At 51.0% G+C, this 22,372-nt stretch overlaps 4 protein-coding genes across 6 annotated transcripts in view; 3 read left to right on the plus strand and 1 right to left on the minus strand.

The window, feature by feature from the left end:
- DCHS1 (dachsous cadherin-related 1) overlaps positions 1-3,315 on the plus strand; it is a 35,716-nt gene extending 32,401 nt beyond the window's left edge. The window contains exon 21 of the mRNA XM_066366513.1: positions 241-3,315. Within this exon, the coding sequence (XP_066222610.1) occupies positions 241-2,852 (2,612 nt within the window). The 3' untranslated portion in view covers positions 2,853-3,315. The remainder of the gene's footprint in view (positions 1-240) is intronic.
- A 1,774-nt stretch (positions 3,316-5,089) lies between these two features.
- TPP1 (tripeptidyl peptidase 1) lies at positions 5,090-13,518 on the plus strand. Of its 2 annotated transcripts, XM_066366517.1 has the most exons (13): positions 5,090-5,149; positions 5,265-5,336; positions 6,515-6,654; positions 8,526-8,676; positions 8,880-9,007; positions 9,155-9,333; positions 9,498-9,696; positions 9,845-10,033; positions 10,257-10,326; positions 10,760-10,880; positions 10,967-11,125; positions 11,297-11,422; positions 11,602-13,518. In XM_066366517.1, the coding sequence occupies exons 1-13, from the start codon at positions 5,133-5,135 to the stop codon at positions 11,740-11,742; spliced, it is 1,692 nt and encodes a 563-aa protein (XP_066222614.1). In that variant the 5' UTR covers positions 5,090-5,132; the 3' UTR covers positions 11,743-13,518. The 2 variants fall into 2 exon arrangements, with proteins under 2 accessions (XP_066222614.1, XP_066222613.1); XM_066366516.1 differs by lacking the exon at positions 5,090-5,149 and having other exon boundaries at positions 5,156-5,336.
- Positions 13,519-14,044: 526 nt separating this feature from the next.
- TAF10 (TATA-box binding protein associated factor 10) lies at positions 14,045-15,462 on the plus strand. Its single transcript, XM_066366524.1, has 5 exons — positions 14,045-14,314; positions 14,455-14,609; positions 14,846-14,910; positions 14,994-15,108; positions 15,292-15,462. Exons 1-5 carry the CDS (start codon positions 14,083-14,085, stop codon positions 15,379-15,381), a joined length of 657 nt encoding a protein of 218 aa, XP_066222621.1. The 5' UTR covers positions 14,045-14,082; the 3' UTR covers positions 15,382-15,462.
- On the minus strand, positions 15,430-22,362 carry ILK (integrin linked kinase). Of its 2 annotated transcripts, XM_066366519.1 has the most exons (13): positions 22,219-22,362; positions 21,665-21,798; positions 18,061-18,226; positions 17,783-17,878; positions 17,487-17,583; positions 17,301-17,384; positions 17,126-17,211; positions 16,884-16,993; positions 16,644-16,771; positions 16,439-16,560; positions 16,239-16,338; positions 16,007-16,137; positions 15,430-15,838 (listed from the first exon to the last, which is right to left on the minus strand). In XM_066366519.1, exons 2-13 carry the CDS (start codon positions 21,751-21,753, stop codon positions 15,689-15,691), a joined length of 1,359 nt encoding a protein of 452 aa, XP_066222616.1. In that variant the 5' UTR covers positions 21,754-21,798; positions 22,219-22,362; the 3' UTR covers positions 15,430-15,688. The 2 variants fall into 2 exon arrangements, with proteins under 2 accessions (XP_066222616.1, XP_066222617.1); XM_066366520.1 differs by lacking the exon at positions 18,061-18,226 and having other exon boundaries at positions 22,219-22,343.
- Positions 22,363-22,372: the final 10 nt, after the last annotated feature.

Raw genomic sequence — 22,372 nt, forward strand, 5'->3', positions numbered from 1 at the left:
GAATCTCTAACCCAAGAGGACATTTTTCCTCCTTTGTTCATATTTTAAGCCCTTTTCTGGCTGCATGTCTAGAAGCTATTCCCTGAGTCCTGGAGGCCATCCCATAATCTCCCAGCACACAGGCTATTCATTCCCTGGAGTCTGACTTCTGAGTCTGTTTCCTAGATCCTGAAGGGTTACTTCTTCTGCTCACCCACAGCCTCTGGTGAATGCGTGTTTCTCTTCGTTCCCTTATCTCAGGGACCTTGTTCACAACAGTGGGAACAATGGCCTTGGGCCATGAGGATCTAGGAGTTGTGGACGTGGTGCTGGAAGCACGAGATCATGGGATGCCGGGCCGGGCAGCCCGAGCCACAGTGCATGTGCAGCTGCAGGACCAGAACGACCATGCCCCGAGCTTCACACTGCCACACTACCGTGTGGCTGTGACTGAGGACCTGCCCCCTGGCTCCACCCTGCTCACCCTGGAGGCCACAGATGCCGATGGAAGCCGCACCCATGCCACCGTGGACTACAGCATTGTCAGTGGCAACCGGGGCCGAGTCTTCCAGCTAGAACCCCGGCTTGCTGAAGCTGGGGAGAGTGGTGGACTTGGCCCCCAGGCACTGGGATGCTTGGTGTTGCTTGAGCCTCTAGACTTTGAAAGCTTAACCCAGTACAATCTAACTGTGGCTGCAGCAGATCGGGGACAGCCACCTCGCAGCTCAGCCGTGCCAGTCACTGTCACTGTGCTGGATGTCAACGACAACCCACCTGTCTTTACTCGAGCATCCTACCGCGTGGCCATATCTGAAGACACGCCGGTTGGAGCCGAGCTGCTACATGTGGAGGCCTCTGACGCTGACCCAGGCCCTCATGGCCTTGTGCGTTTCACCCTCAGCTCAGGTGACCCTTCCGGGTTCTTTGAGCTGGATGAGAGCTCGGGTGCCTTGCGACTGGCCCGCCCCTTGGACTGTGAGACCCAGGCTCAACATCAGCTTGTAGTGCAGGCTGCAGACCCTGTGGGGGCACACTTTGCACTGGCACCAGTGACCATTGAGGTCCAGGATGTGAATGACCATAGTCCAGCCTTCCCACTGAGCTTGCTCAGCACTAGCCTGGCAGAGAACCAGCCTCCAGGCACTCTTGTGACCACTCTGCATGCGATTGATCAGGATGCTGGTGCTTTCGGGAGGCTCCGCTACAGCCTGTTGGAGGCCGGGCCAGGGCCTGAGGGACATGAGGCATTTGCACTGAATGGCTCGACAGGGGAGCTGAGGGCACGGGTGGCCTTTGACTATGAGCACACAGGAAGCTTCCAGCTGCTGGTGGGTGCTGCTGATGCTGGGAATCTCTCAGCTTCGGTCACTGTGTCAGTGCTGGTGACTGGCGAGGATGAGTATGACCCAGTATTCCTAGCTCCAGCTTTCCACTTCCAAGTGCCAGAAGGTGCCCGGCGTGGCCACAGCCTGGGTCATGTGCAGGCCACAGATGAGGATGGAGGTGCTGATGGTCTGGTGCTTTATTCACTTGCCACCTCTTCTCCCTACTTTGGTATCAACCAGACTACAGGTGCCTTGTACCTGCGGGTGGACAGCCGGGCACCAGGCAGTGGAACAGGCCCCTCTGGGGGTGGGGTCCGGACCCGGCGCGAAGCGCCACGGGAGCTGAGGTTGGAAGTGGTGGCACGGGGGCCTCTGCCTGGTTCAAGGAGTGCCACAGTGCCTGTGACCGTGGATATCACCCACACTGCACTGGGCCTGGCACCTGACCTCAACCTGCTCTTGGTGGGGGCTGTGGCGGCCTCCCTGGGAGTGGTGGTGGTACTTGCACTGGTGGCCCTGGTCCTCGGGCTGGTGCGGGCCCGTAGTCGCAAGGCAGAAGCAGCGCCTGGCCCAATGTCGCAAGCAGCACCCCTGGCCAGTGGCTCCCTGCAGAAGCTGGACAGAGAGCCCCCCAGCCCACCACCATCAGAGCACCTATATCACCAGACTCTCCCCAGCTATGGTGGGCCAGGAGCTGGGGGCCCCTACCCCCGGGGTGGCTCCCTGGACCCTTCCCATTCAAGTGGCCGAGGCTCAGCAGAAGCTGCAGAGGATGACGAGATCCGCATGATCAACGAGTTCCCCCGTGTGGCCAGTGTGGCCTCCTCCCTGGCTGCCCGGGGCCCTGACTCAGGCATCCAGCAGGACGCAGACGGACTGAGTGACACATCCTGTGAGCCACCTGCCCCTGACACCTGGTATAAGGGTCGAAAGGCAGGGCTGCTGCTGCCAGGTGCAGGAGCCACTCTGTACCGAGAAGAGGGGCCCCCAGCCCCTGCCACGGCCTTCTTGGGGGGCTGTGGCCTGAGCCCTGCACCCACTGGGGACTATGGCTTCCCAGCAGATGGCAAGCCGTGCGTGGCAGGTGCACTGACAGCCATTGTAGCTGGCGAGGAAGAGCTCCGTGGCAGCTATAATTGGGACTACCTGCTGAGCTGGTGCCCTCAGTTCCAGCCACTGGCCAGTGTGTTCACAGAGATCGCCCGGCTCAAGGATGAAGCACGGCCCTGTCCCCCAGCTCCCCGTATTGACCCACCACCCCTCATCACTGCCGTGGCCCACCCAGGAGCCAAGTCCGTGCCCCCCAAGCCAGCCAGCACAGCTGCAACCCGGGCCATCTTCCCACCGGCCTCCCACCGCTCTCCCATCAGCCATGAAGGCTCTCTGTCCTCAGCTGCCATGTCCCCCAGCTTCTCACCTTCACTCTCTCCTCTGGCTGCTCGCTCACCTGTTGTCTCGCCTTTTGGGGTGGCCCAGGGCCCCTCAGCTTCAGCACTCAGCACAGAGTCTGGCCTGGAGCCACCCGATGACACTGAGCTGCACATCTAGTTGTGGCCCAGCTGGGCCCTGACTTGGGACGCGTGCAGTGTCCCCAATGCAGGCCCCATCTGAGCCTGCCCTGGGCAGCCTCGGACCATGATTGGCCACAGGGGAGACCAGCTCCCCAACCTAAACTCCTCCAGTGGGGGCAGGTTGCACATTTCACCCTGGCCCCATCAGAGCACCAGCACAACAGAGGCCCTGTGGGCAGTGACCTGTGGCCAGATCCAAAGTGAGGAGAAATATGAAGGCGGCAGCAGCAGCCCTGGGTTCTCCTCAGTGAGGGCTTCTGCCCTGCGCCAGCACCCTGAGATGGAGCTGAGACTTTATTTATTGGGGGTAGGGGGTTGAGCGAGGTCCTCCAACCTCTTTGGGCCCAGCTCCTTTGGGTTCCATTGTCACCCTTGCCCCTGCCCAGAACCAAGTGCCAATTCTCACTCTGGAGCCTTAATAAACTGCAGTTTGTATCAAGCGTCCGGCTCAATTCTGTGCGGGCCATAGGGGTGGGGGCGTGACTGGAAGGTACCTAGCACATTGTGGACGTCTCCAGAGGCACAGAGGTGTGATGAGCACAGGGGCATATAAGGTGGAGCTGGCACTGGGAGCCATCTCTCTGTCCCTCTAACAGGCAAGAGGCCAGGAAGAAGGCAGAAAGTGACAGAGAGATTGCATGAGGAGAGAGCTTAGAAATGCCCAGATCTAAGCCTTAGAGTCTTGAAGGAAATGGGGGTGGATACAGGAGCAGCCAGTATATACTCACATGTAATACTGATAGGGGAACTCAAGAGTTAGAAATTTAGCTTTAGTAATATAATAGTAGCTTTTAGTTATAATCAATAGGCTAAATGGTTAATGCAAATTAAAAGCTTGTTCTAGGAGCTGGATACATGAATAGGAACTACATGACTTGATGAGGCTGTAGGCAACCCACCTTTGTGCCCCATGTCTAAGAGATCTACAAGCAAGATGGTATCTAAGTCCAGGTGCTTCAAAGACAGAACGCCCCCTGACAAGGACACAGATAAAGAAGTACTGGTCAGCAGATGAAATGCTAGAAGAACCCCTGGACTGCAACTTTTATCTAATTAACTTCTTAAATTCCAAATCCCTTACCTACTTCTTTCTAACCCTTAAAAAAAAAAAAAAGGTTGGCTGAGATGAGGTGTTAAGATGGTTTGGGGGTACAGAACCCCCACCTTCTCAGATCGCCACCCATCTGAATAAAGCACATATAAAGGATCAGTCCTGGCCCTGGCCAGTTGGCTCAGTGGTAGAGCATCGGCCTGGCGTGCAGAAGTCCCGGGTTCGATTCCCGGCCAGGGCACATAGGAGAGGTACCCATCTGCTTCTCCACCCTTCCCCCTCTCCTTCCTCTCTGTCTCTCTCTTCCCCTCCCGCAGCGAGGCTCCATTGGAGCAAGGATGGCCCGGGCGCTGGGGATGGCTCCTTGGCCTCTGCCCCAGGCGCTAGAGTGGCTCTGGTCGCAACAGAGCGACGCCCTGGAGGGGCAGAGCATTGCCCCCTGGTGGGCAGAGCGTCGCCCCCTGGTGGGCGTGCCGGGTGGATCCCGGTTGGGCGCATGCAGGAGTCTGTTTGTCTCTCCCCGTTTCCAGCTTCAGAAAAATACAAAAATAAATAAATAAAAATAAAGGATCAGTCCTTGTGTCTTCTTATTTGGCTGAGTGGTAACAGGCAGCACAAACATGGGTATTTTTCTGGTATCAATAGGGAGTTCAAATTTGTAGAGCCTTTGCTCTGCTGAGCAATTTGCCTATTTTATCTGTAACTTTTCACTGCAGCCTGACCTGTGGTGGCACAGTGGATAAAGCATCGACCTGGAATTCTAAGGTCGCTGGTTCAAAATCCTGGGCTTGCCTGGTCAAGGCACATATGTAAATTTTCACTGCAACCCTATGAGACAGCCCACTTTTAATGTAACAGTTTGTAATCTAAATGAAGAAACCTGGGCTCTGAGAGGTTAGGTGAGTTTCCTGATCTACAGCTAGGAAGAACTCGGGTCTAAGAATCTGTAGGCCTCTAGGGCACCTTTCTTAAGCCCCCCAGACCTTGTGGTGAGTGTTCGCTGGATTCTGGCAGTAAGGGGAAGCCCTGGGTTTAATGAAAAACTCGATGGGCTACAGAGAGAATCCAAGTGGCAGCATTCCCCTAGCATTCAGGACCACCCACTTGAGGGAGGATCCAGTTACGTCACTAGTTTCTAGGCAGAAGGGTGGTCAACTATAAGATTCATGTGACCTGTCACATGACAGCAGTCTGCTGAAAGACGGAATGGGACTCCAAACCGGGTGAGAAATTTGGAGGGCCTGGGAGAAGGGGATCACGCTGGAGGGAGTCTATGGTGGAGGGTGGGGACACAATGACAACCCAGCTCCCGCTGAAACTCACCTACCACCCCTGCAGCCTCCTAGGGCTCCTAACCCTCGTCATCGTGGGCAAATGCAGTTACAGCCCAGAGCCGGACCAGCAGTGGACGTGAGTTGATTTAGCACTGACCACCCCTTTCCCCATGCCCTGTCCTACTCCCACTGTCCTGGTCCTATCCTCCCTCACCCCCTTACCAGCTCCATCGCATTCCTTACCCCCTTACCAGACTCTCTGGTTTTATCCAGTGGTGGGATTCAAATAATTAACAACTGATTCTCTGCCCTAACAATCATTTTAAGTATATAAAAAAAGATATACTGAAAGGTATTTTATTATTTCATGCATTTAATACTTAAATAAAAACAATAAGAGAGGCACTTTTCTCTTTACATTATATGTATTTATTTACTGAAGTAACAAATGCACAGAAATTAAAATGTAGTATTTCATCAAAAGTATAGTAAGTTTTATGAAATGAATAAGTAAATATTGCAAGCATAGCTCCATCAAATCTTTTTCACCTATGGACAGAATGAACATTACTACAGGTGCTTAGAATACGCTGTTACACAGATGAACATTGAAAAAGAGTAAGGAATGGCCTGACCAGGTTGTAGCACAGTGAATAGAGCATTGGGCTGGGACACAGAGGACCCAGGTTCTAAACCCCGAGGTCGCCAGCTTGAGCATGGGCTCATCTAGGTTGAACACAGCTTACCAGCTTGAGCCCAAGGTCGCTGGCTTGAGCAAGGGGTCACTCACTCTGCTGTAGCCCCTCGGTCAAGGCACATATGGGAAAGCAATCGATGAACAACTAAGGAGACTAAGGAGCTGCAATGAAGAATTGATGCTTCTCATCTCTCTTCTTTCCTATCTCTCTCTCTCTCTCTCTCTCTCTCTCTCTCTCTCTCTCTGTCACACACACACACACACACACACACACACATACACAAAAGAGTAAGGAATGTAAATTTGTGATTTCCATTTTGGGCAGCTGCCCAGGTGCCCACCTTAGAGAGAACCCTGATTAGAAATGCCATTTTAACAACCAGTTCACCGAACTCAACAAAAAATTAGGTATCGGTTTTGTGGAACAGGTGCGAACTGGCTGAATCCCGCCACTGGTCTCATTCCCAGGCTCCCAGGCTCATTCGCCTATCATTCACCTCCTCTGAGCCATATATGCTGCTGGGATCCTACCCAAGGTCTCAGCCCCTGATCCTGAACCTTCCTGAGCACCATTTCCCATTGCCAGCCTAAGAAAGGACATGTTCTTGACCCCACAGGCTACCCCCAGGCTGGGCATCCCTGGGCCGGGCACACCCTGAGGAAGAGCTGAGTCTCACTTTTGCCCTAAGACAGCAGAACCTGGAAAGACTGTCCGAGCTGGTGCAGGCCGTGTCGGATCCTGCCTCTCCTCGCTACGGTGTGTGTCGGGACTAGGGCAGGATGTGGGAGGCAGTGCAGGGACGCAGGGCTGGGCTGAGCATAGACAATGCAGATCACAGTAGGGTCATGTTCTCAGTGCCTGTCAAGGGGAGGATAGAAGGCAGATGAATGGCAGTGGCTCGCACTGAAGAGTTTCTGAATAAAAAAGTGGCTAGAGCTAAATTGTCCAAAACTAACTCATTGTTTCCCCCAAAACTTTCCATCTGTGTTTATCAGGCCAGAAACCTAAAAGTAGATGTAGTTAAGAGCACAAGCCCTGAAATTCAAATTATGATCTGGATTCAAATTATGACTCTACTGCTTACCAGCTACCAGATAAAACTCATAGCATCTAGTACAGATATTCATTCACTTACCATGGGGATTATGTCCCAATAACCCCTCATAAGTTGAAAATATTGTTTAATCAAATGCATTTAAAACACCTGACCTACTGAACATCATAGCTTAGCCTTGCCTGCCTTAAATATGCTCAGAAGACAATATAAAAAAAAACTGCTAGAGTACCAGTTGTTTACCCTCATGATCGCATGGCTGACTGGGAGCTGTGGCTTCCTGTCACTGCCCAGCATCAGGAGAGAGCGTCTTACCACATATTGCTAGCCTCAGAAGAGATCAAAATTCAAAGTATAGTTTTCACTGAATCTGTATTGATCTTGCACCATCATAAATATGAAAAATCATAAGTGGGGGACTATCTGTACATATAGGTGCTCATCAACTCAGATTCCTCAAATCTACTCCCATTTCCTTCTCTCATACTCAGCTGCTGTCTTCCATTTCTAACTCTGAATAACCTTTGGTGTAGTCCACTCCTCAACATCCCTTGTTGCCACCAGCTCAGTTGTTTACTTTCTCACTTGACTGCTGCTTAGCCCCCTTATTGTGCCTTTTCCTCCACACCACCCCCCACTCTGCTCCAAAGCAGTCAATGTTTGTTCCAATGATCAGGATGAATTGTGTCCTTTCCCTGCTTTCAGCCCTTCGTGGTGGGTGCAGGAGTGTATGTGTTGGGGGCAGGGGCCAGTCTCAGATGCACCGAACAGGCAAGTACTAGTGTGTGTTGGTCTATGCAGGAAAAACAGTGGCCCACCATCATGTTGAGCTTAAAATTAACAAGTATGAAAATTTGAGCTAAATTCGATGTTATCTTTTTGAGAGAGAAACAGGAAGGGAGAGAGATGAGAAGCATGAACTTGTAGTTGAGTCACTTTAGTTGCTCATTGATTGCTTCTCATATGTGCCTTGATCAGGGGGTTCAAGCCAAACCAGTGACCCCTTGCTCAAGTCAGAGACCTTGGACTCAAGCCAATGATCTTTAGACTCAAGCCAGCTACCATGGGGTCATGTCTATGATCCCATGCTTGAGCCACTGACCCCGCGCTCAAGCTGGTGAGCCCACACTCAAGCCAGCGGCCTTGGTGTTTCAAGCCTGAGACATCAGTGTCCCCAGGTTGACTCTCTATGCACTGCACCACCAATGATCAGGCTAGATGTCATTTTATATTTGGCTATGAAAGTTTTGAAAACTTTTATTGGAGATAAGCTTAAAATGGATAGGTTTAACTTCGGAACTTCATTTGTTTTTCATGATTTTTGCAGTGCATGCTGTGGAACAACATTTGCAGCCTATAAAATAAATTCATATTTCTGGCCCTGGCATTTCAACTCTCTCCAGATTTTCTTCCCTTGACCCCCAAGAATAAGCTATACCTACACAGCCTACCTTTTTGCTAGAAAGTTCCTACTTCTCCCTCAAGACCCTTCTCTGGACTCCTGATGTCTTCTGGTTTACATTCACTAGGAAAGTAGTGAATGAAGGCACGAGCCCCTACTGATTCCCTGTAGGAAAATACCTGACCCTGGACGATGTGGCTGAACTGGTCCGGCCATCATCACTGACTCTCCGCACAGTCCAGAAATGGCTCTTGGCAGCTGGAGCCCGGAACTGCAACTCAGTGGCCACACAGGACTTTCTGACCTGCTGGATGAGTGTCCGGTGAGAAAGAATGATTGCCCCAGGGTACCAATCATCCCATCAGGGAGACTGGTCACGCAATGAGAGAGAGCTGAGAGCTTGCTGGGGACTATGGGCGAGAGCTGAAGCATGGGGAAACAACTAACTGCCTGGTGACCGTCATGGACACTGCTCTGCTCTGTTCCATGCCTTTTGACCTCTGTTCTCTGATCTCTGACCTCCAGACAGGCAGAGCTGCTGCTCTCTGGGTCTGAGTTTCATCGCTATGTGGGGGGACCTGCAGAGACCCATGTTGTGAGGTCCCCACATCCCTACCAGCTCCCGAAGGCTTTGGCCCCACATGTGGATTTTGGTAACACCTAGTGGGATTGGCGGGTTTGGGGCATGCAGAGCCAAGGGCTGGAGAAGTTTAGATGCTGTGTGGGAGGTTGGGGAGATTAGCAGTAAAGTAGACGTTGGAGTCTAAAAGATCTCCTTCTCAAACCCGATCTCCTCACAGTTGGGGGGCTGCACCGTTTTCCCCCGACGTCATCCTTGAGGCAACGCCCTGAGCCACAGGTGGCAGATCCTGTTGGCCTGCACCTGGGGGTGACCCCATCGGTGTTCCGTGAGCGATACAACTTGACAGCACAAGACGTGGGCTCTGGCGCAACCAACAACAGCCAAGCCTGTGCCCAGGTGAGTCATGCAGGAGCCCCAGGATCCTTAAAGCCTCTCCAGGGATCCTGACCAGCTAAAAGCATGCTCTTATCCCCTGTCTCGTGATATAGGATGTCTCTCTTGCCCTGACCCTTGGGGCTGTGTTATTTGATTGATGGTCTCTGCTTTGACTCCCTCTGCAGTTCCTGGAGCAGTATTTCCATGACTCAGACTTGGCTGAATTCATGCATATCTTTGGTGGGCACTTTGCACACCAGGAATCAGTAGCCCGTGTGATCGGACAACAGGGCCGGGGCCGGGCTGGGCTCGAGGCCAGTCTAGATGTGCAGTACCTGATGAGTGCTGGCGCCAACATCTCCACCTGGGTCTACAGTAACCCTGGTACTACCATGGGGACTGGTTGGTGGGGAGAAGGGTAGGGGGGTGAATGTTGATCTTTGTTCCCTCAAGGGAATTCCATGAAGTAGAGGGAAGTCCTGACAACCCCACAAATGACCACTTTGTGCCCCACTCCCCTCAAAAAATCTAGGCCGGCATGAGTCACAGGAGCCCTTCCTGCAGTGGCTCCTGCTGCTCAGTAACGAGTCAGCCCTGCCAACTGTGCACACCGTGAGCTACGGAGATGACGAGGACTCCCTCAGCAGCGCCTATATCCAGAGGGTCAACACCGAGTTCATGAAAGCTGCTGCTCGGGGTCTTACCCTGCTCTTTGCCTCAGGTGACCTCCTCCTGGAAACTTAGACCCCTCTTCCCAATCTGGGAGCTTTGACCCCACAGTGACCTCTAATCCTGATCTCTAAGTCATGATCTGAATTTAATAGGGACCACTGGCCCGACCTCTTACAATAATGCCTAACACTGGAATTTCCTCTTTGACAGCCGAACCTGCATATGACACTCTGACCAATTAACCTGAGTGCTAAACTTGGTCTCTCTCCCAGGTGACATTGGAACTGGGTGTCGGTCTGTCTCTGGAAGATACGAGTTCCGACCCAGCTTCCCTGCCTCCAGGTAAGCACCTCAGCTCCCCACTTATCTGTGACCACCAGCCTTTCTCTGTGACCTCATGGTCTGAACCTTTGCCTTGACCTCACCAGGTACTCCTATAGCTCAGCCTTAGCTTTACGTGCCCTGGTTGCTATACTTCCCTTTACTCCCTGTAGGTCCCAGGCCCCCAGTCTCCTGAGTAGGACACAGCTCCCAGTGTTTCTCTTCCTCAGTCCCCAGGCATTTCACTGGAAGATTTAGAGGGTGTTCTGTAGGAGAAGTATGTAGTGACCTCAAGCCAAGCCTTCAAGGCTCAAAACTTTAGTCATCCCCACATACATGCTTCCCCACATGGTCCAGTCCCTCCAGCCATACCCAGGCCATACTCACCCATCCCCACACATTTTGGAGATACCCTTGAGACTCCAACAATCTGAGTATTGTCTGCTGCTCTCAGCCCTTATGTCACCACAGTGGGAGGCACAGCCTTCCAGAATCCTTACAAAATCACAAGTGAGATTGTTGACTCTATCAGTGGTGGCGGCTTCAGCAATGTGTTCCCACGGCCTTCATACCAGGTATGTGTATGCTAATGTGGGTAGATGAGGGTAGGGGTCAGAAATCCTCAGTTCAGGAGACATACTCACTCAGCAATGCCCTTCAGGAAGAAGCTGTAGCCCATTTCCTGAGCTCCAGTCCCCGCTTGCCACCATCCAGTTACTTCAATGCCAGTGGACGTGCCTATCCAGATGTGGCTGCACTCTCCGATAACTACTGGGTGGTCAGCAACCGTGTGCCTATTCCATGGGTATCTGGCACCTCGGTGAGAATCAGCCTGGCCTCAAACCCTCAGGAACCACCTTTAGCTTCTACCCCTAAAACCTTGCACCTAGACCCCTGACTCTTCGGAGACTTCTGATCCTTTCAAACATCCCTTCCCCAAAGTCCTATTAATATGAACCCCTAACCTCTACTTGCATCCTCACTCTTGCAGGCCTCTACTCCAGTGTTTGGAGGGATCCTATCCCTGATAAATGAACACCGAATCCTCAGTGGCCGTCCCCCTCTTGGCTTTCTCAACCCTAGACTCTACCAGCAGCGTGGGGCAGGTCTCTTTGATGTGAGTGTGGAAGGGAGATGTGTGGACATTTTCATAAGAGTAAGGGGAGTGCTAAGATAAACTTGAGAACAGTTCTGATGGGGCATGGAAGTCTCTGGGATGTGAATACAGAATGAGGGAGTATAGTCTGCTAGTATCAGTTCCAGCCAGCCCAGATCTGATGCCCACCTTATCCCTAGGTAACCCGTGGCTGCCATGAGTCCTGTCTGAATGAAGAGATACAGGGTCAAGGTTTCTGCTCTGGCCCTGGCTGGGATCCTGTGACAGGCTGGGGAACACCCAATTTCCCGGTTCTGCTGAAGACATTAATCAACCCTTGACCATTTCCTGCTAGGAGAGTGGGCCCATCCCCTACCCCACAGCTGGTAGCTTCCTTCCTTGTTCTACACTGTTGAAAGCCCTGCTGAACCCTCACCTGTTGACTGCTGCAGACAGCTTATCTCCCTAACCCTGAAGTGCTGCTATGTGTGTGACTTAACTCCCAACCCTACCCTGGTCCATCATACTCAGGTCTCCCTGTTCTTGCCTCAGGTTTCCCCACCAGTATTATTTGGGAGCATCCCCCACCTCATTACTTCTTTCTCTTTACAACCAGGCTTTTCTAAAGGGTTGTCTACACTGTCTGTGTACATGATTTTACTTCATATTTGTGACTTAATTCATTGCAGGGAGACCTCTGCTTTCACTTTTTAAGTCTTTCATCTCCTATCACAGCAACAGTGGCCTCCCTGATGCTTCATTGAGTGTACACTTCCCAATCTTTGTTTTATAGCCCTCTGCCATAGCTACGCACTCCCTCTCCTTCCTTAGCTTCTAGGGCTTAACTTTTTTTCTAACCATGCCCTTTTCCTTCTTCGCCTTCTCTGCTTCCTCATTGAATGTTGTACTTTATTACTGCATCCTTAGTCTTTTGCTCTTCTCACACTACCCATTGATTCCTGGACTAAATCAATCATTGGCATCCACAGCCATCACCATGTCACTAAAGCAGACTTTCTATCCAATAGTGATTGATACTCCAAATCCTAAATGTGCAGTTCTCAACATTTCATCTCTTCCTCCTTCCCAATCCCAAACTTGTTTCCTTTTGTTTCTTGTTGGTAAATGATACTATGCTTTTTTCAACCAAGCCAGAGAGCTAAGTGTCCTTCTAGACTCCCATTTCCTTCACCTCTTCCTCTTCAGTTAATAACTCCTACTTAAATATATCTTTATCAATCCACAAGTCCTGCCAGTTATATTTCCTATGTATATCTAGAACTCATCTACTTCTCTCCATCTCCACTGCTACTACATTAGCTTAAAGCCATTATTTTTCTCTCCTCTAAATTGAAGGAGGCTCTTGCAAAAAAATGACCTTTCTTTTTGCTCTTTCCTAAACCATCTTCCAGAGTAAAATGAAAAATGCATTAAGCCATTTACTTGATTAAGACCCTTCAAAGATTACTGGATACATTTCAAGCTTTTAATGACTCACAAAGTTGATCCATTCCTTGCTATTTGTTCCTAAGCAACAAATTGTTTATCCTCCCTGCTCTCCCCCAAACATTTTTGCTCAAGATAGTCTGTGCCCTTAACACTACTCCTGACTCCCCTTTGATTGGTTGATTTCAAGGATTCCTTCCAAACTCAACTCAGAAGCCACCTTCTCTTGTGGACCTTTTGGCTCACAAAAATCTTAAGATTGTGAAACCAACCCTGTTTGATTCTTGTTTCCTGTACAGACTAGTGGAGAGCCTTGGGCAATTAAGTTCATCTCCCTGAGCCTTTTCTTCACTTGTTAAGTGAGGATATCAATACCTGCCTCTCATAATAGTCAACGAATAATTAAATGGAATAAAGGTGATAGAGTACTTGACACACAGAAGTAGGCAGCAGCTGTTAATTCCCTTCGTTTTTTGCACTGCACACTCTGTGTCTACCTCCAGTATTGTAACTTATACATGGTATTGAAATTGCCAGTTGACCTGTTTGACTCCCTTTCCAAGACCGTTGGTGCCTAGAGGACAAGAATCGTTTCACTTAACTTTGTATTCCCAGGCCGTAGTACAAGATTGGAAAATAAAAATTAAATAAATGCTACATTGAAAACCTCACTCTTGGACTCACTGTCATGCTACGTATGTTGTTTACTGGGGCTGAAATGCCTTCCTGCCTATCTACAGCAACATTGTGTGCACTCTCCTGCAGCCCTCACTTCTCCGTGCGTGCGGCTGGCGGGAAGGGGGCCTTTCCACTTCCACTACAAAGCCTTAAAAGGCTGAACAAGGGAACTAGAAAGGATGCAGACTGGCAGGCATGGGTGGTTGGGGGATGCCGGGCCGATGAGCCCTAAAGGAGGTCTTTTAGGAGTCCGGAGGTCCCAGACCGGAAGGAGAAGTCCTCGGCATTCCAGGATTCCTAGCCCGACAGGACCGACTAGTACAGCGGAGCGGGCTGTGGAACGTCCGCGAGCACCGCTGTTCTCCAAGGTTTGGTCTCCACCGCCTCGGTCTGTGTCATCCAGCGGGCATTTAAGAAACCAAGAGGAGATAAGCCCAAGGCAGAGAGCCGTCATGGAGTGGGAGGGGCAAGTGCGAGGCGCCTGACGTCACTTCAGGGTGTGCGTAACGTGAGCGGAAGCGGAAGCGGCTCTGTTCCCCGCCTCTCCCACCGGCCTGATGAGCTGCAGCGGCTCCGGCGCGGACCCCGAAGCTGCGCCTGTTGGCGCCGCCTCGGCCCCGGCTCCGGCCCCCGCGGTCTCGGCCCCCGCCGCGCTGCCCACTGGCACCGCTGCGGAGAACAAGGCCAGCCCCGCGGGGACAGTAGGGGGGCCTGGGGCTGGAGCCGCTGCTGGAGGCACGGGACCCGTGGCGGCGCGGGCCGTGGAGCCGGCCGAGCGGCGCGGGACGGGTGAGGGCCGGGACGGATGAGGGGCAAGGGCAGTGCCTTGGTCTGGGCCCTTCGACGGGAAGGGCAGAGGGTATACGGCCGACCTAGCTGGGGCTCTGCGCCTTTCACCTCCGTGTCTCAGTTTGTTGGTTCTCCTCCAGCTCCGGTGTCGGCGGGCGGCGCGGCGCCCCCCGAGGGGGCGTTGTCTAATGGAGTTTATGTGCTGCCCAGTGCGGCCAACGGAGACGTGAAGCCGGTGGTGTCCAGCACGCCTCTGGTGGACTTCCTGATGCAGCTGGAGGATTACACACCCACGGTGGGCATACTGCCTGAACAAGGCTATTGACCCGCTGTCATGCCAGCTTTCTGCTCCACCGTCTGGATTTCCAGCATCCTCTTGTATTTGTTTTCTTGCTAGGTCTTGTGACTTATTCTCTCTGCCCACCCAAACTGCGAGCTTTCTGATAGCCAGGCCGGTCCTCCTGCCCTTACCCTCACTCAGCCCAGCAGTGCACAGGGCTAACACTGACAGTTGTCTGATTGATTTCTCAGATCCCAGATGCAGTGACTGGTTACTACCTGAACCGCGCTGGCTTTGAGGCCTCAGACCCTCGCATGTGAGTAAATTCTCGAGAGGTTAGATCCTTGGGTACTTGTGCAGTTTGCTGTCCATCTCCTTATACCAGTTTTTTCTCTCTAGAATTCGGCTTATCTCCCTAGCTGCCCAGAAATTCATCTCAGATATTGCCAATGATGCACTACAGCACTGCAAAATGAAGGGCACAGCTTCTGGCAGCTCCCGAAGCAAGAGCAAGGTGTGAGGGGAGGTTCACTGAATCAGTAATTACCTCCCACAGCAAAGAGATTTAATTTACCTTGAAGTCCCTTTAGGGAAATAGCCTAGGGGAGGTAAAAAAAAAAAACCTACTCAGGGTCTCCCACCTGGGATTGAAATCAGGATTCCCATGTTGAGCTGGTGCTCTTCCCTTTTCCCTCAGGACCGCAAGTACACTCTAACCATGGAGGACTTGACCCCCGCCCTCAGCGAGTATGGCATCAATGTGAAGAAGCCGCACTATTTCACCTGAGCCACCCAACCTATATGTATTTGTCTGTTCCCTTGTCCCCACACCAGCCTGTTTTCATAATAAACTTTATTGTGACAGGCAGGGCTGATCCCTCCCATGCTGGGAGACACCGTGTGGCACATGACAAAGCTCTGAGCCCAGCCCCTTTGGGGGCCACAGTGGTAGGAATGGGGGCAGGGGATGGGCCCCATGGCTGGGGTAGTACCATGACAAGGCAGGGGAGGGAGGCAACCAGAGGCCTGCTGCTTTGGGGAGGCACACTCCCCTAACCCCACACCTCTGAAGTGTAGGCAAGGACTTTCCAGCCCTACTTGTCCTGCATCTTCTCCAGGATAGGCACAATCATGTCAAACTTGGGTCGCTTAGCAGGGTCTTCATTCATGCAGATCTTCATGAGTTTACACACATGGGGGGAAATGCCTGGCGGGATGGTAGGCCGAAGGCCTTCCAGTGCCACCTGTAAATACAGGGATAAACAAGGTGGGTCTCAGAATTTGAGTCTTCTGTGAGGCCTCCAGCCCTCAGGACAGGATTACTGTATATTTGAACAAATGTGGGAAAAGCCCCACCCCTCTATAATTACTGTCACTACTATTGCCATTCCCCTGCAAAAGTGTGCTCTTACCTTCATTCCAATCTCCATGTTGGAGAGGTCAGCAAAGGGCACTTCCCGTGTCACCAGTTCCCATAGAAGCACTGCAAAACTCCACATGTCAGCTGAGCGTCTATTTGTGTCTTCAGGCTTCTTCTGTAGAGCTGGCGGGACAGGACTTATCTGTTCCAGCTGTCTGACCTGTCCTGCTTCTGCCCTCTTCCACTGCTGGCCCTTCTCTACCTCCCAACATGCCTGCACTCACCTTCAGGGGCCACCCAGGCAGGTGCATACATGCGCCCAGGGCATTGGAAGGAGAATTTTACATCAGCCATGCTGATTCGGGCAGTCATATCCTCATCAATCTGAGAAAAAGATAGATATATGGAAGGAGGTAAGTCCAATTCTAGATAGGGAAAGGTCTTCTGAGGGGAAACGGAGCTAGAAGTGAAGCTGTGACCTCACCATTACACTACGGCTATTGAGCGCATGTCGTGGGATGAGGGGCTCTAGTGTGTGTAGGAAGGCCATGCCCCTTGCCATGTCCAATGCAAACTTCACAGCCTGGCTCTGGTCCACAACAAAATCTAGGAGAGGAGGCAAGAAAATAGTTTGGAGAGGCTCACACACCCTTTCCCCACTTCAGTGAGATCTGGCATCCCCTACTCACTGGTGCCTTCATGTAGTACATTGTACAGGGATCCATATGGCATCCAGTGTGTGATGAGGGTAGGGTGAGGAGCAGGTGGAGACTGACAGAAACCTAGCACTGGGAGCACATTCGGATGCGAGAAAATCCTGGGAGAGGAAGAGAATGTCCCTGGCTGAGACCCAGAGTAAAACACCTCCCTCTTGGGTGCTAGTCAGGTTTCCTTGGAAGCAGCAGCTTCCAGGTTAGACCTTGTCCCACCTGAGCCGAGGACACTCCTCATTGAAGTCCCTGCTTTTCCTTGTACTCCAGTCTCGAACCTTCAGCACCTTCACGACGATGTCATTGCCCTGCCAGCGGCCCTTCCACAGCTGAGGGACAGGTAAGGGTTAGAAGGCTTTAACTAAGGCCACCACTTTCGTGCCCACTAACAATAGAAGAAACTTAAAAGAGGTACAAAGCATGTAATTTGGGGAGGGAAGGGCACAGAAGACAGGGGTTACCTCTCCAGAGTGATTCTCGTTGAGCTTTGCGAGGAAGTTGAGTTGTTTGAAGTCAATGCCAGAGTGTTTGTTCAGAGTCCCATTTCCTGAGAGTGTGAGCATGTCAGGTACCCAGCTTCCCCCTAACCCAGCCCAAGGATTATTCCTATTACCCCTCCCCTCACAACTGACTCACTGGGCCGAGTGCGGGTGGTCCCCTTCCAGAATGTGTCCTTGTATGGAATGCGGTTGAGATTCTGGCCCATCTTCTCTGCTCGCTCTGGGAAAGAAAGGCAGACAGTCTTGGCCTCAGCTGTAGGGTAGAGGAAGGAAACAGGCAGGGACAAGACAAGAGGACACAAGCTGGGGGTGGAGGACAGACCTCGGAGCAGCTCTCTCAGGGGTGCCTTGGCTTTGTCCACAGGCATTTCTCCATACTTGTTGCAGATGCTGACAAGGGCCCCATTAGCCACCAGGTCCTGAAATAAAGTGGTTATAGCGAGGGTCACGGCTACCTTCCTGGCAGTCACAACCAACCATGAATGCAGATGCAATACAGACTCTGGGTGTCATATTATACTCAGCAGTGCTTACAGGATGGTTGAGGATTACAGATCTCCCACTGAGGCTCAGACTTGACTTCCCACCCATCCCAGGGCTCGGGGCCTGAGTACTCACTTCTGCTACCTGATCTTGACCCCAAAAACAGGCATAGTGCAGAGGCACATTTCCATGCTCATTCACTGCATTGATGTCAGCTTTGTACTGCAACAGCTGGTCCCCAGGGCCAGACAGACAGAAAGGAGGCAAAAGGCAGAGTCAGTCCCAAATGAGAGATGAGTGTTAAGACACGCGGGGAAGGAGAAGAGTACACATGCTTCTCCACAATGTTATATTGCCTGTGACTGACTTTTGAGCATGTATGTGATATAGGGGACCGAGGGGATCATATGTACCTTCTGTACAATATCACGGTGTCCATGACTGGCTGCCAGGTGCAAGGGAGTGTCATCCCCACGGTTCATCACATTGATTCGTGCCCCCCGCATGATCAGCATCTCAACTACCGCAGAGCGGCCCTCTCGGCAGGCCCAGTGCAAGGGGGAGAAGCCATGATCATCCCTTTGAAGGGAAGGGCAATGGTTATTTATCTGGAGGTGAATGGGGGCAGAGGCCTTAGTATAGGAAAAACTGAGTCCCTCTGCATACCAACCCTGGGAAACCTTACCTCTCCAGGACTTCAGTTCTCATTCATGTCAGAAACTCCCAAAGCTGTCCGAGACCTTCCCCCAGCTTCAAACCCAACTCCCCAAAAATCTATATGATTCATTGTTTTCATGACTATCTTCTACCAGCCTTCTGTAGCATACCCTATTATTAAATGGTAGCTTTCTTCATCTGGCGTCCTCTGCATCCCTCTTGCAATATCTGTTGGTTCCACTGCATCTTGTACATACCCTTACTAAAGCACCTATCACACTGGATTGTAAAAATTTGTTAATGGGCTGTCTTGTCAGACTGTAAGCTTCTGGAGAGAATGAATTGACAGTAGGTGTCCAGTGCATGTTGGAGATGGGGTCTTAGAAAAGGAAGGCCACAGCTCATGGGAGGGGGAGCAAATTTATTGACTGGCTCTGGTACTGAAATTCAGATCTAAAAATGGAGTGGAATTATAATGACGTTTTAGAAGGGTTTATAATGAAAGTGAGATATTTTTATAAGTCATTACTGATGAGGCAGATATCAAACAACCACATAAAACAGGATTCCTCTATTCAAGCAATCCTGGCCACAGACAACAGAAGAAAATAAGAATGGCTTCTGCAGAAAGAAACCTGTCTGATATTTTTCTTTTCCCAAGCACGTGTATTTTATAAAGTAAAAGAAATGTACAAAAAAAAAAAAAAAAATGGGTAGGAGTTGGGCCTGCCTGACAGCCTGGGGCCATAAAAGGAAATTCCCTCCAGTCCGGGAGATAGATCCAAGGGGCGGAGCAAGAGGCGGTCTGCGGTTTGGGCCCACTGCCTCCAGATGCCTTAGTGCTGTGGTCACTTCCCGTGTGGGGGCTCTAGGCCAAGCCTGGAGCTGATCAGGGGTCTGGCCACCATAGGCCACCCAGATACCACAACAGCTGATGGGGAAAGGGAGGCGTGGCTTTTAACTTAATGATTTCCTTCCAGAGATGACTTCATCTGCTCACAGAGATAGCCAAAAGCTTTCCTGGGAGGTGGGGATCCTCTCCCTCCCCAAAGCAATTACCACCCCTTGCCTATCAGTCAGTTTTACCTCCCAGGTCTTTAATTTGTGCCTTGGCTTATCAGCCTCCCTCAGTCTATGCCCCCAGAGCAAGCAAGAGTCTGAGGGAACCCCACATTCAGGCTGCCTGTCACCTCAGGGCCTAGACTTTAATCCCAAAGGGGCCTGCAGGAAATTCATCCTCACATCATATCCATCATATGGCCAGTTTGGGCCCCCACAACCTATCCCCTCAAACCAACAAAGCCTTCCAGTTTCACTAATGCCACTCCTGCACCTTTGGGCAGCAGAGTCTATATAGATGCCACACCCACTGGACAACTTCCCCTAAACCTTTATAACCTCACCAACAAAATAGTAAGGGTGCCCACTGCCTTTATTAGAGCACCCTTTGAGAATTACATTAATAGCAGGTGACTGCAAATTATGGAGAAGTAATATAGGGCCTAATGAGAACTAATGAGCCCAGTGGGAGCCTGGATGAAGATGATAGGTGATTCTTACCTCTCAAACCTAAAAACTGAACTCTGCAAACCTTAAATAAAATTTTTAAATAAAAATGTTGTTGACTCTCCATCCTGAGTCAACATCACTATTGTTTTTGTCTTCGGTCTCAGGCGGCTTCATCTCCCATTCAACCTGGCACAAGGCCTCTGCCATAAGGTCAGGCATTAAGTCTGATTCCCTAACTTGAGCACCTAGCAAAGGGTGTTTGGTCTAGTTACTTAAATGAAGCAACCAGTGTAATCTGGATTGTTCACCTGTTTTCCTCTGAACTATCCCTCATAGAGATAATAAAATATTAACTGTAAATTCAATGGTTACCTTAAAGTGTTCAAGTTCTTTGACCTCTCAGGAGCCTAAACTACTGTTTACCACTCCCCCTTCATTGAAATATTCACCTAAGCTTTACCAACATTTTCCTGTTTCTCCAACTTTTAAGTCTTGCAGGCTTCCCCTCTCCTTCCCACCCATGTCTTCAGGAATTATCTATATGCTAATATCTCCCAAATCCGTGCCTTTGACTCAGACCCATCTCCTGAAAACCAAATATGCATGACCAACAACCTACTCAACACTTCCACTTCACTGTACTGTCCCTTTAACAAGTCTAGAGTAGAGGTCATCATCATTCGGTCTTATCCATCTCAGTACAAGAAACTACCACCTACCCAAGTGCCCAAGCCAGAACCCTGGTCATTGACTCTGACCTTCCTCACTTCCCACACCAAGTAGCACCAATTCTTTTTTTCCAATTAGATATAGCTCAATATTATTTTGTACTAATTTCAGGTGTACAGCATAGTGGTTAGCCAATCATACACCATATTTCCCCATGTGTAAGATGCACCCTTTTTCGAAAAACTTGGGGTCTAAAAACTGGGTGTGTCTTATACAGTGGTTGTAGGGTTTTTTTTTTAAATTTGCATTTCCCGCTTTTTCATGCTTGTTTTTGCACTCATTGTTGAAAACAGTGAATTGTCATCAGACACGGATGAGGACAAGCTAATGGATGGGAGTTTTGACAGTGATGAGGAGTTGTATGAATTTTATGATGAATAAAACTTGAGTTCAATAACTTTATGTAGTACTTTTTTTTTCCAAAGTTCGGGCTCCAAAATTAAGGTGCATCTTATACATGGGGAAATATCCCCCTGACATTTTCACCAATTCTTTATAATAGATTTCAGAAATCTGATCGTTCTTTTTTCATCGACACATATTTTAGTCCAAGCCACCGCCACTTTTGGGATGGACTGGGTTTTTGCCTCTCTTCACATTGCCACCTGTTCTTCACAAAGAGTTCAAATTGATACTTCACAAATGGACAACCTCCTATCACTACATGGCTTTAAACCCTTGTTCTTAGAATAAAGACCTTATTATAGCCTAAATATACTTCCATGATCTGGCTGGCCCTTGCAGACCTGTCCAGTCTCCTATCCTTCTCCACTTGTAAACCCATTGCTTCAGCCCACAGAAGCCCAAAGATTTCTATCCTTCAGCCATATGAAACTGGACAATTTCCGGACACTCTCCTCTGTTTTGCCTCCTCACCCATGCATTTCACTGAGGCTGGAAAGCTCTCTGCAGCCTCTGCCAATAAAACTCTTATTTAGCAGTCAAGATTTAGCCCAAACGAGCTGCTTCTTGTGGAGACCCTCAGCTCCCTCCCCGTCCCTCACCCCCACCCCCACCCCCAGAGGCTGTGCTTGGCACTCATCACACCCCACCAGATGTGAGCACCCCACATAACTGAGCAGAGGCTGTCTTTGCCTTTCCCCACCAGCAACCTCAGCTCACCCCTGGTTGAGGTCGTTCTCCGTGTTGTCCAGCCACAAGCGAACGGCTACCGCGTTGCCCTCCCGGCATTGGGTAAAAATGTCGTCCATAGCAGCGTCCCGGCGCTGAGTCCCCTTAATGGGGAATTCTGGGGGCTGTGAAGAGATCCAGGAAAAGGAGATGAACCCAAATGTTGTACCCTGCAGCAGTGTTTGTGTTGGGGAGTCTCGGTGCTGCGTCCCCCGTTAGTGGAGGACTGGGAAGCAGTTGGGGGCAACAGGATGATCCCCAGCTCTGTGTCTCGGGCGTGAGGGTAAGGCGAGTCCGGGCCAGGTAGGGGTTGATGAGGAGGTGGTATTTCCTGAAGGGATGTCAGAGAGCAAGCACAGGAACCCAACCCGCTAACAGAGCTGGGGGAGGGGAGAAGTTCAGGCGCTCTATTCCCTCGGGGAGGAGATCGGGGATCTTTCCCAAGAGTGGCCCTCGTTCCCGACTCGTAACTTAGGCAGAGTGAAGGATGACGGGTCGGCAGCCCTCGGGCTTAGGGGAGGAGGTACGGGTGTTCTTGCACTCACCGGGACTTGGGCTGGAGGAGCCTTCTTTGGGGAACTCCCGTCCGGCCGCGCCCGCCGCGCGGCCCCGCCCCGCCCCTGGCCCTCTGGGGCCGACGAAGGCCTCCCTTCCTCTCTCTTCCTTGCCCTTCTAGCCCACCAGTGCTTAAACTCGATG

The sequence above is a fragment of the Saccopteryx leptura genome, chromosome 1 (genome assembly GCF_036850995.1).
Source record: "Saccopteryx leptura isolate mSacLep1 chromosome 1, mSacLep1_pri_phased_curated, whole genome shotgun sequence".
In the NCBI taxonomy this organism is placed as follows: domain Eukaryota; kingdom Metazoa; phylum Chordata; class Mammalia; order Chiroptera; family Emballonuridae; genus Saccopteryx; species Saccopteryx leptura.

What these genes read in the sequence shown, in the direction of transcription:
- TAF10 (XM_066366524.1), top strand. Translation starts at nt 14,083, where the DNA reads ATGAGCTGCAGCGGCTCCGGCGCGGACCCCGAAGCTGCGCCTGTTGGC. An exon ending in TGGAGGATTACACACCCACG is followed by an intron (nt 14,610 to 14,845) that starts GTGGGCATACTG and finishes TTGATTTCTCAG; the next exon opens with ATCCCAGATGCAGTGACTGG. An exon ending in GCTCCCGAAGCAAGAGCAAG is followed by an intron (nt 15,109 to 15,291) that starts GTGTGAGGGGAG and finishes CTTTTCCCTCAG; the next exon opens with GACCGCAAGTACACTCTAAC.
- TPP1 (XM_066366516.1), top strand. Translation starts at nt 5,200, where the DNA reads ATGGTGGAGGGTGGGGACACAATGACAACCCAGCTCCCGCTGAAACTC. An exon ending in ACAGCCAAGCCTGTGCCCAG is followed by an intron (nt 9,334 to 9,497) that starts GTGAGTCATGCA and finishes CTCCCTCTGCAG; the next exon opens with TTCCTGGAGCAGTATTTCCA. An exon ending in TACCCTGCTCTTTGCCTCAG is followed by an intron (nt 10,034 to 10,256) that starts GTGACCTCCTCC and finishes TCTCTCTCCCAG; the next exon opens with GTGACATTGGAACTGGGTGT.
- ILK (XM_066366519.1), bottom strand. Translation starts at nt 21,753, where the DNA reads ATGGACGACATTTTTACCCAATGCCGGGAGGGCAACGCGGTAGCCGTT. An exon ending in TGTACTACATGAAGGCACCA is followed by an intron (nt 16,561 to 16,643) that starts GTGAGTAGGGGA and finishes CTCCTCTCCTAG; the next exon opens with ATTTTGTTGTGGACCAGAGC. An exon ending in TGCCTGGGTGGCCCCTGAAG is followed by an intron (nt 16,138 to 16,238) that starts GTGAGTGCAGGC and finishes CTGTCCCGCCAG; the next exon opens with CTCTACAGAAGAAGCCTGAA.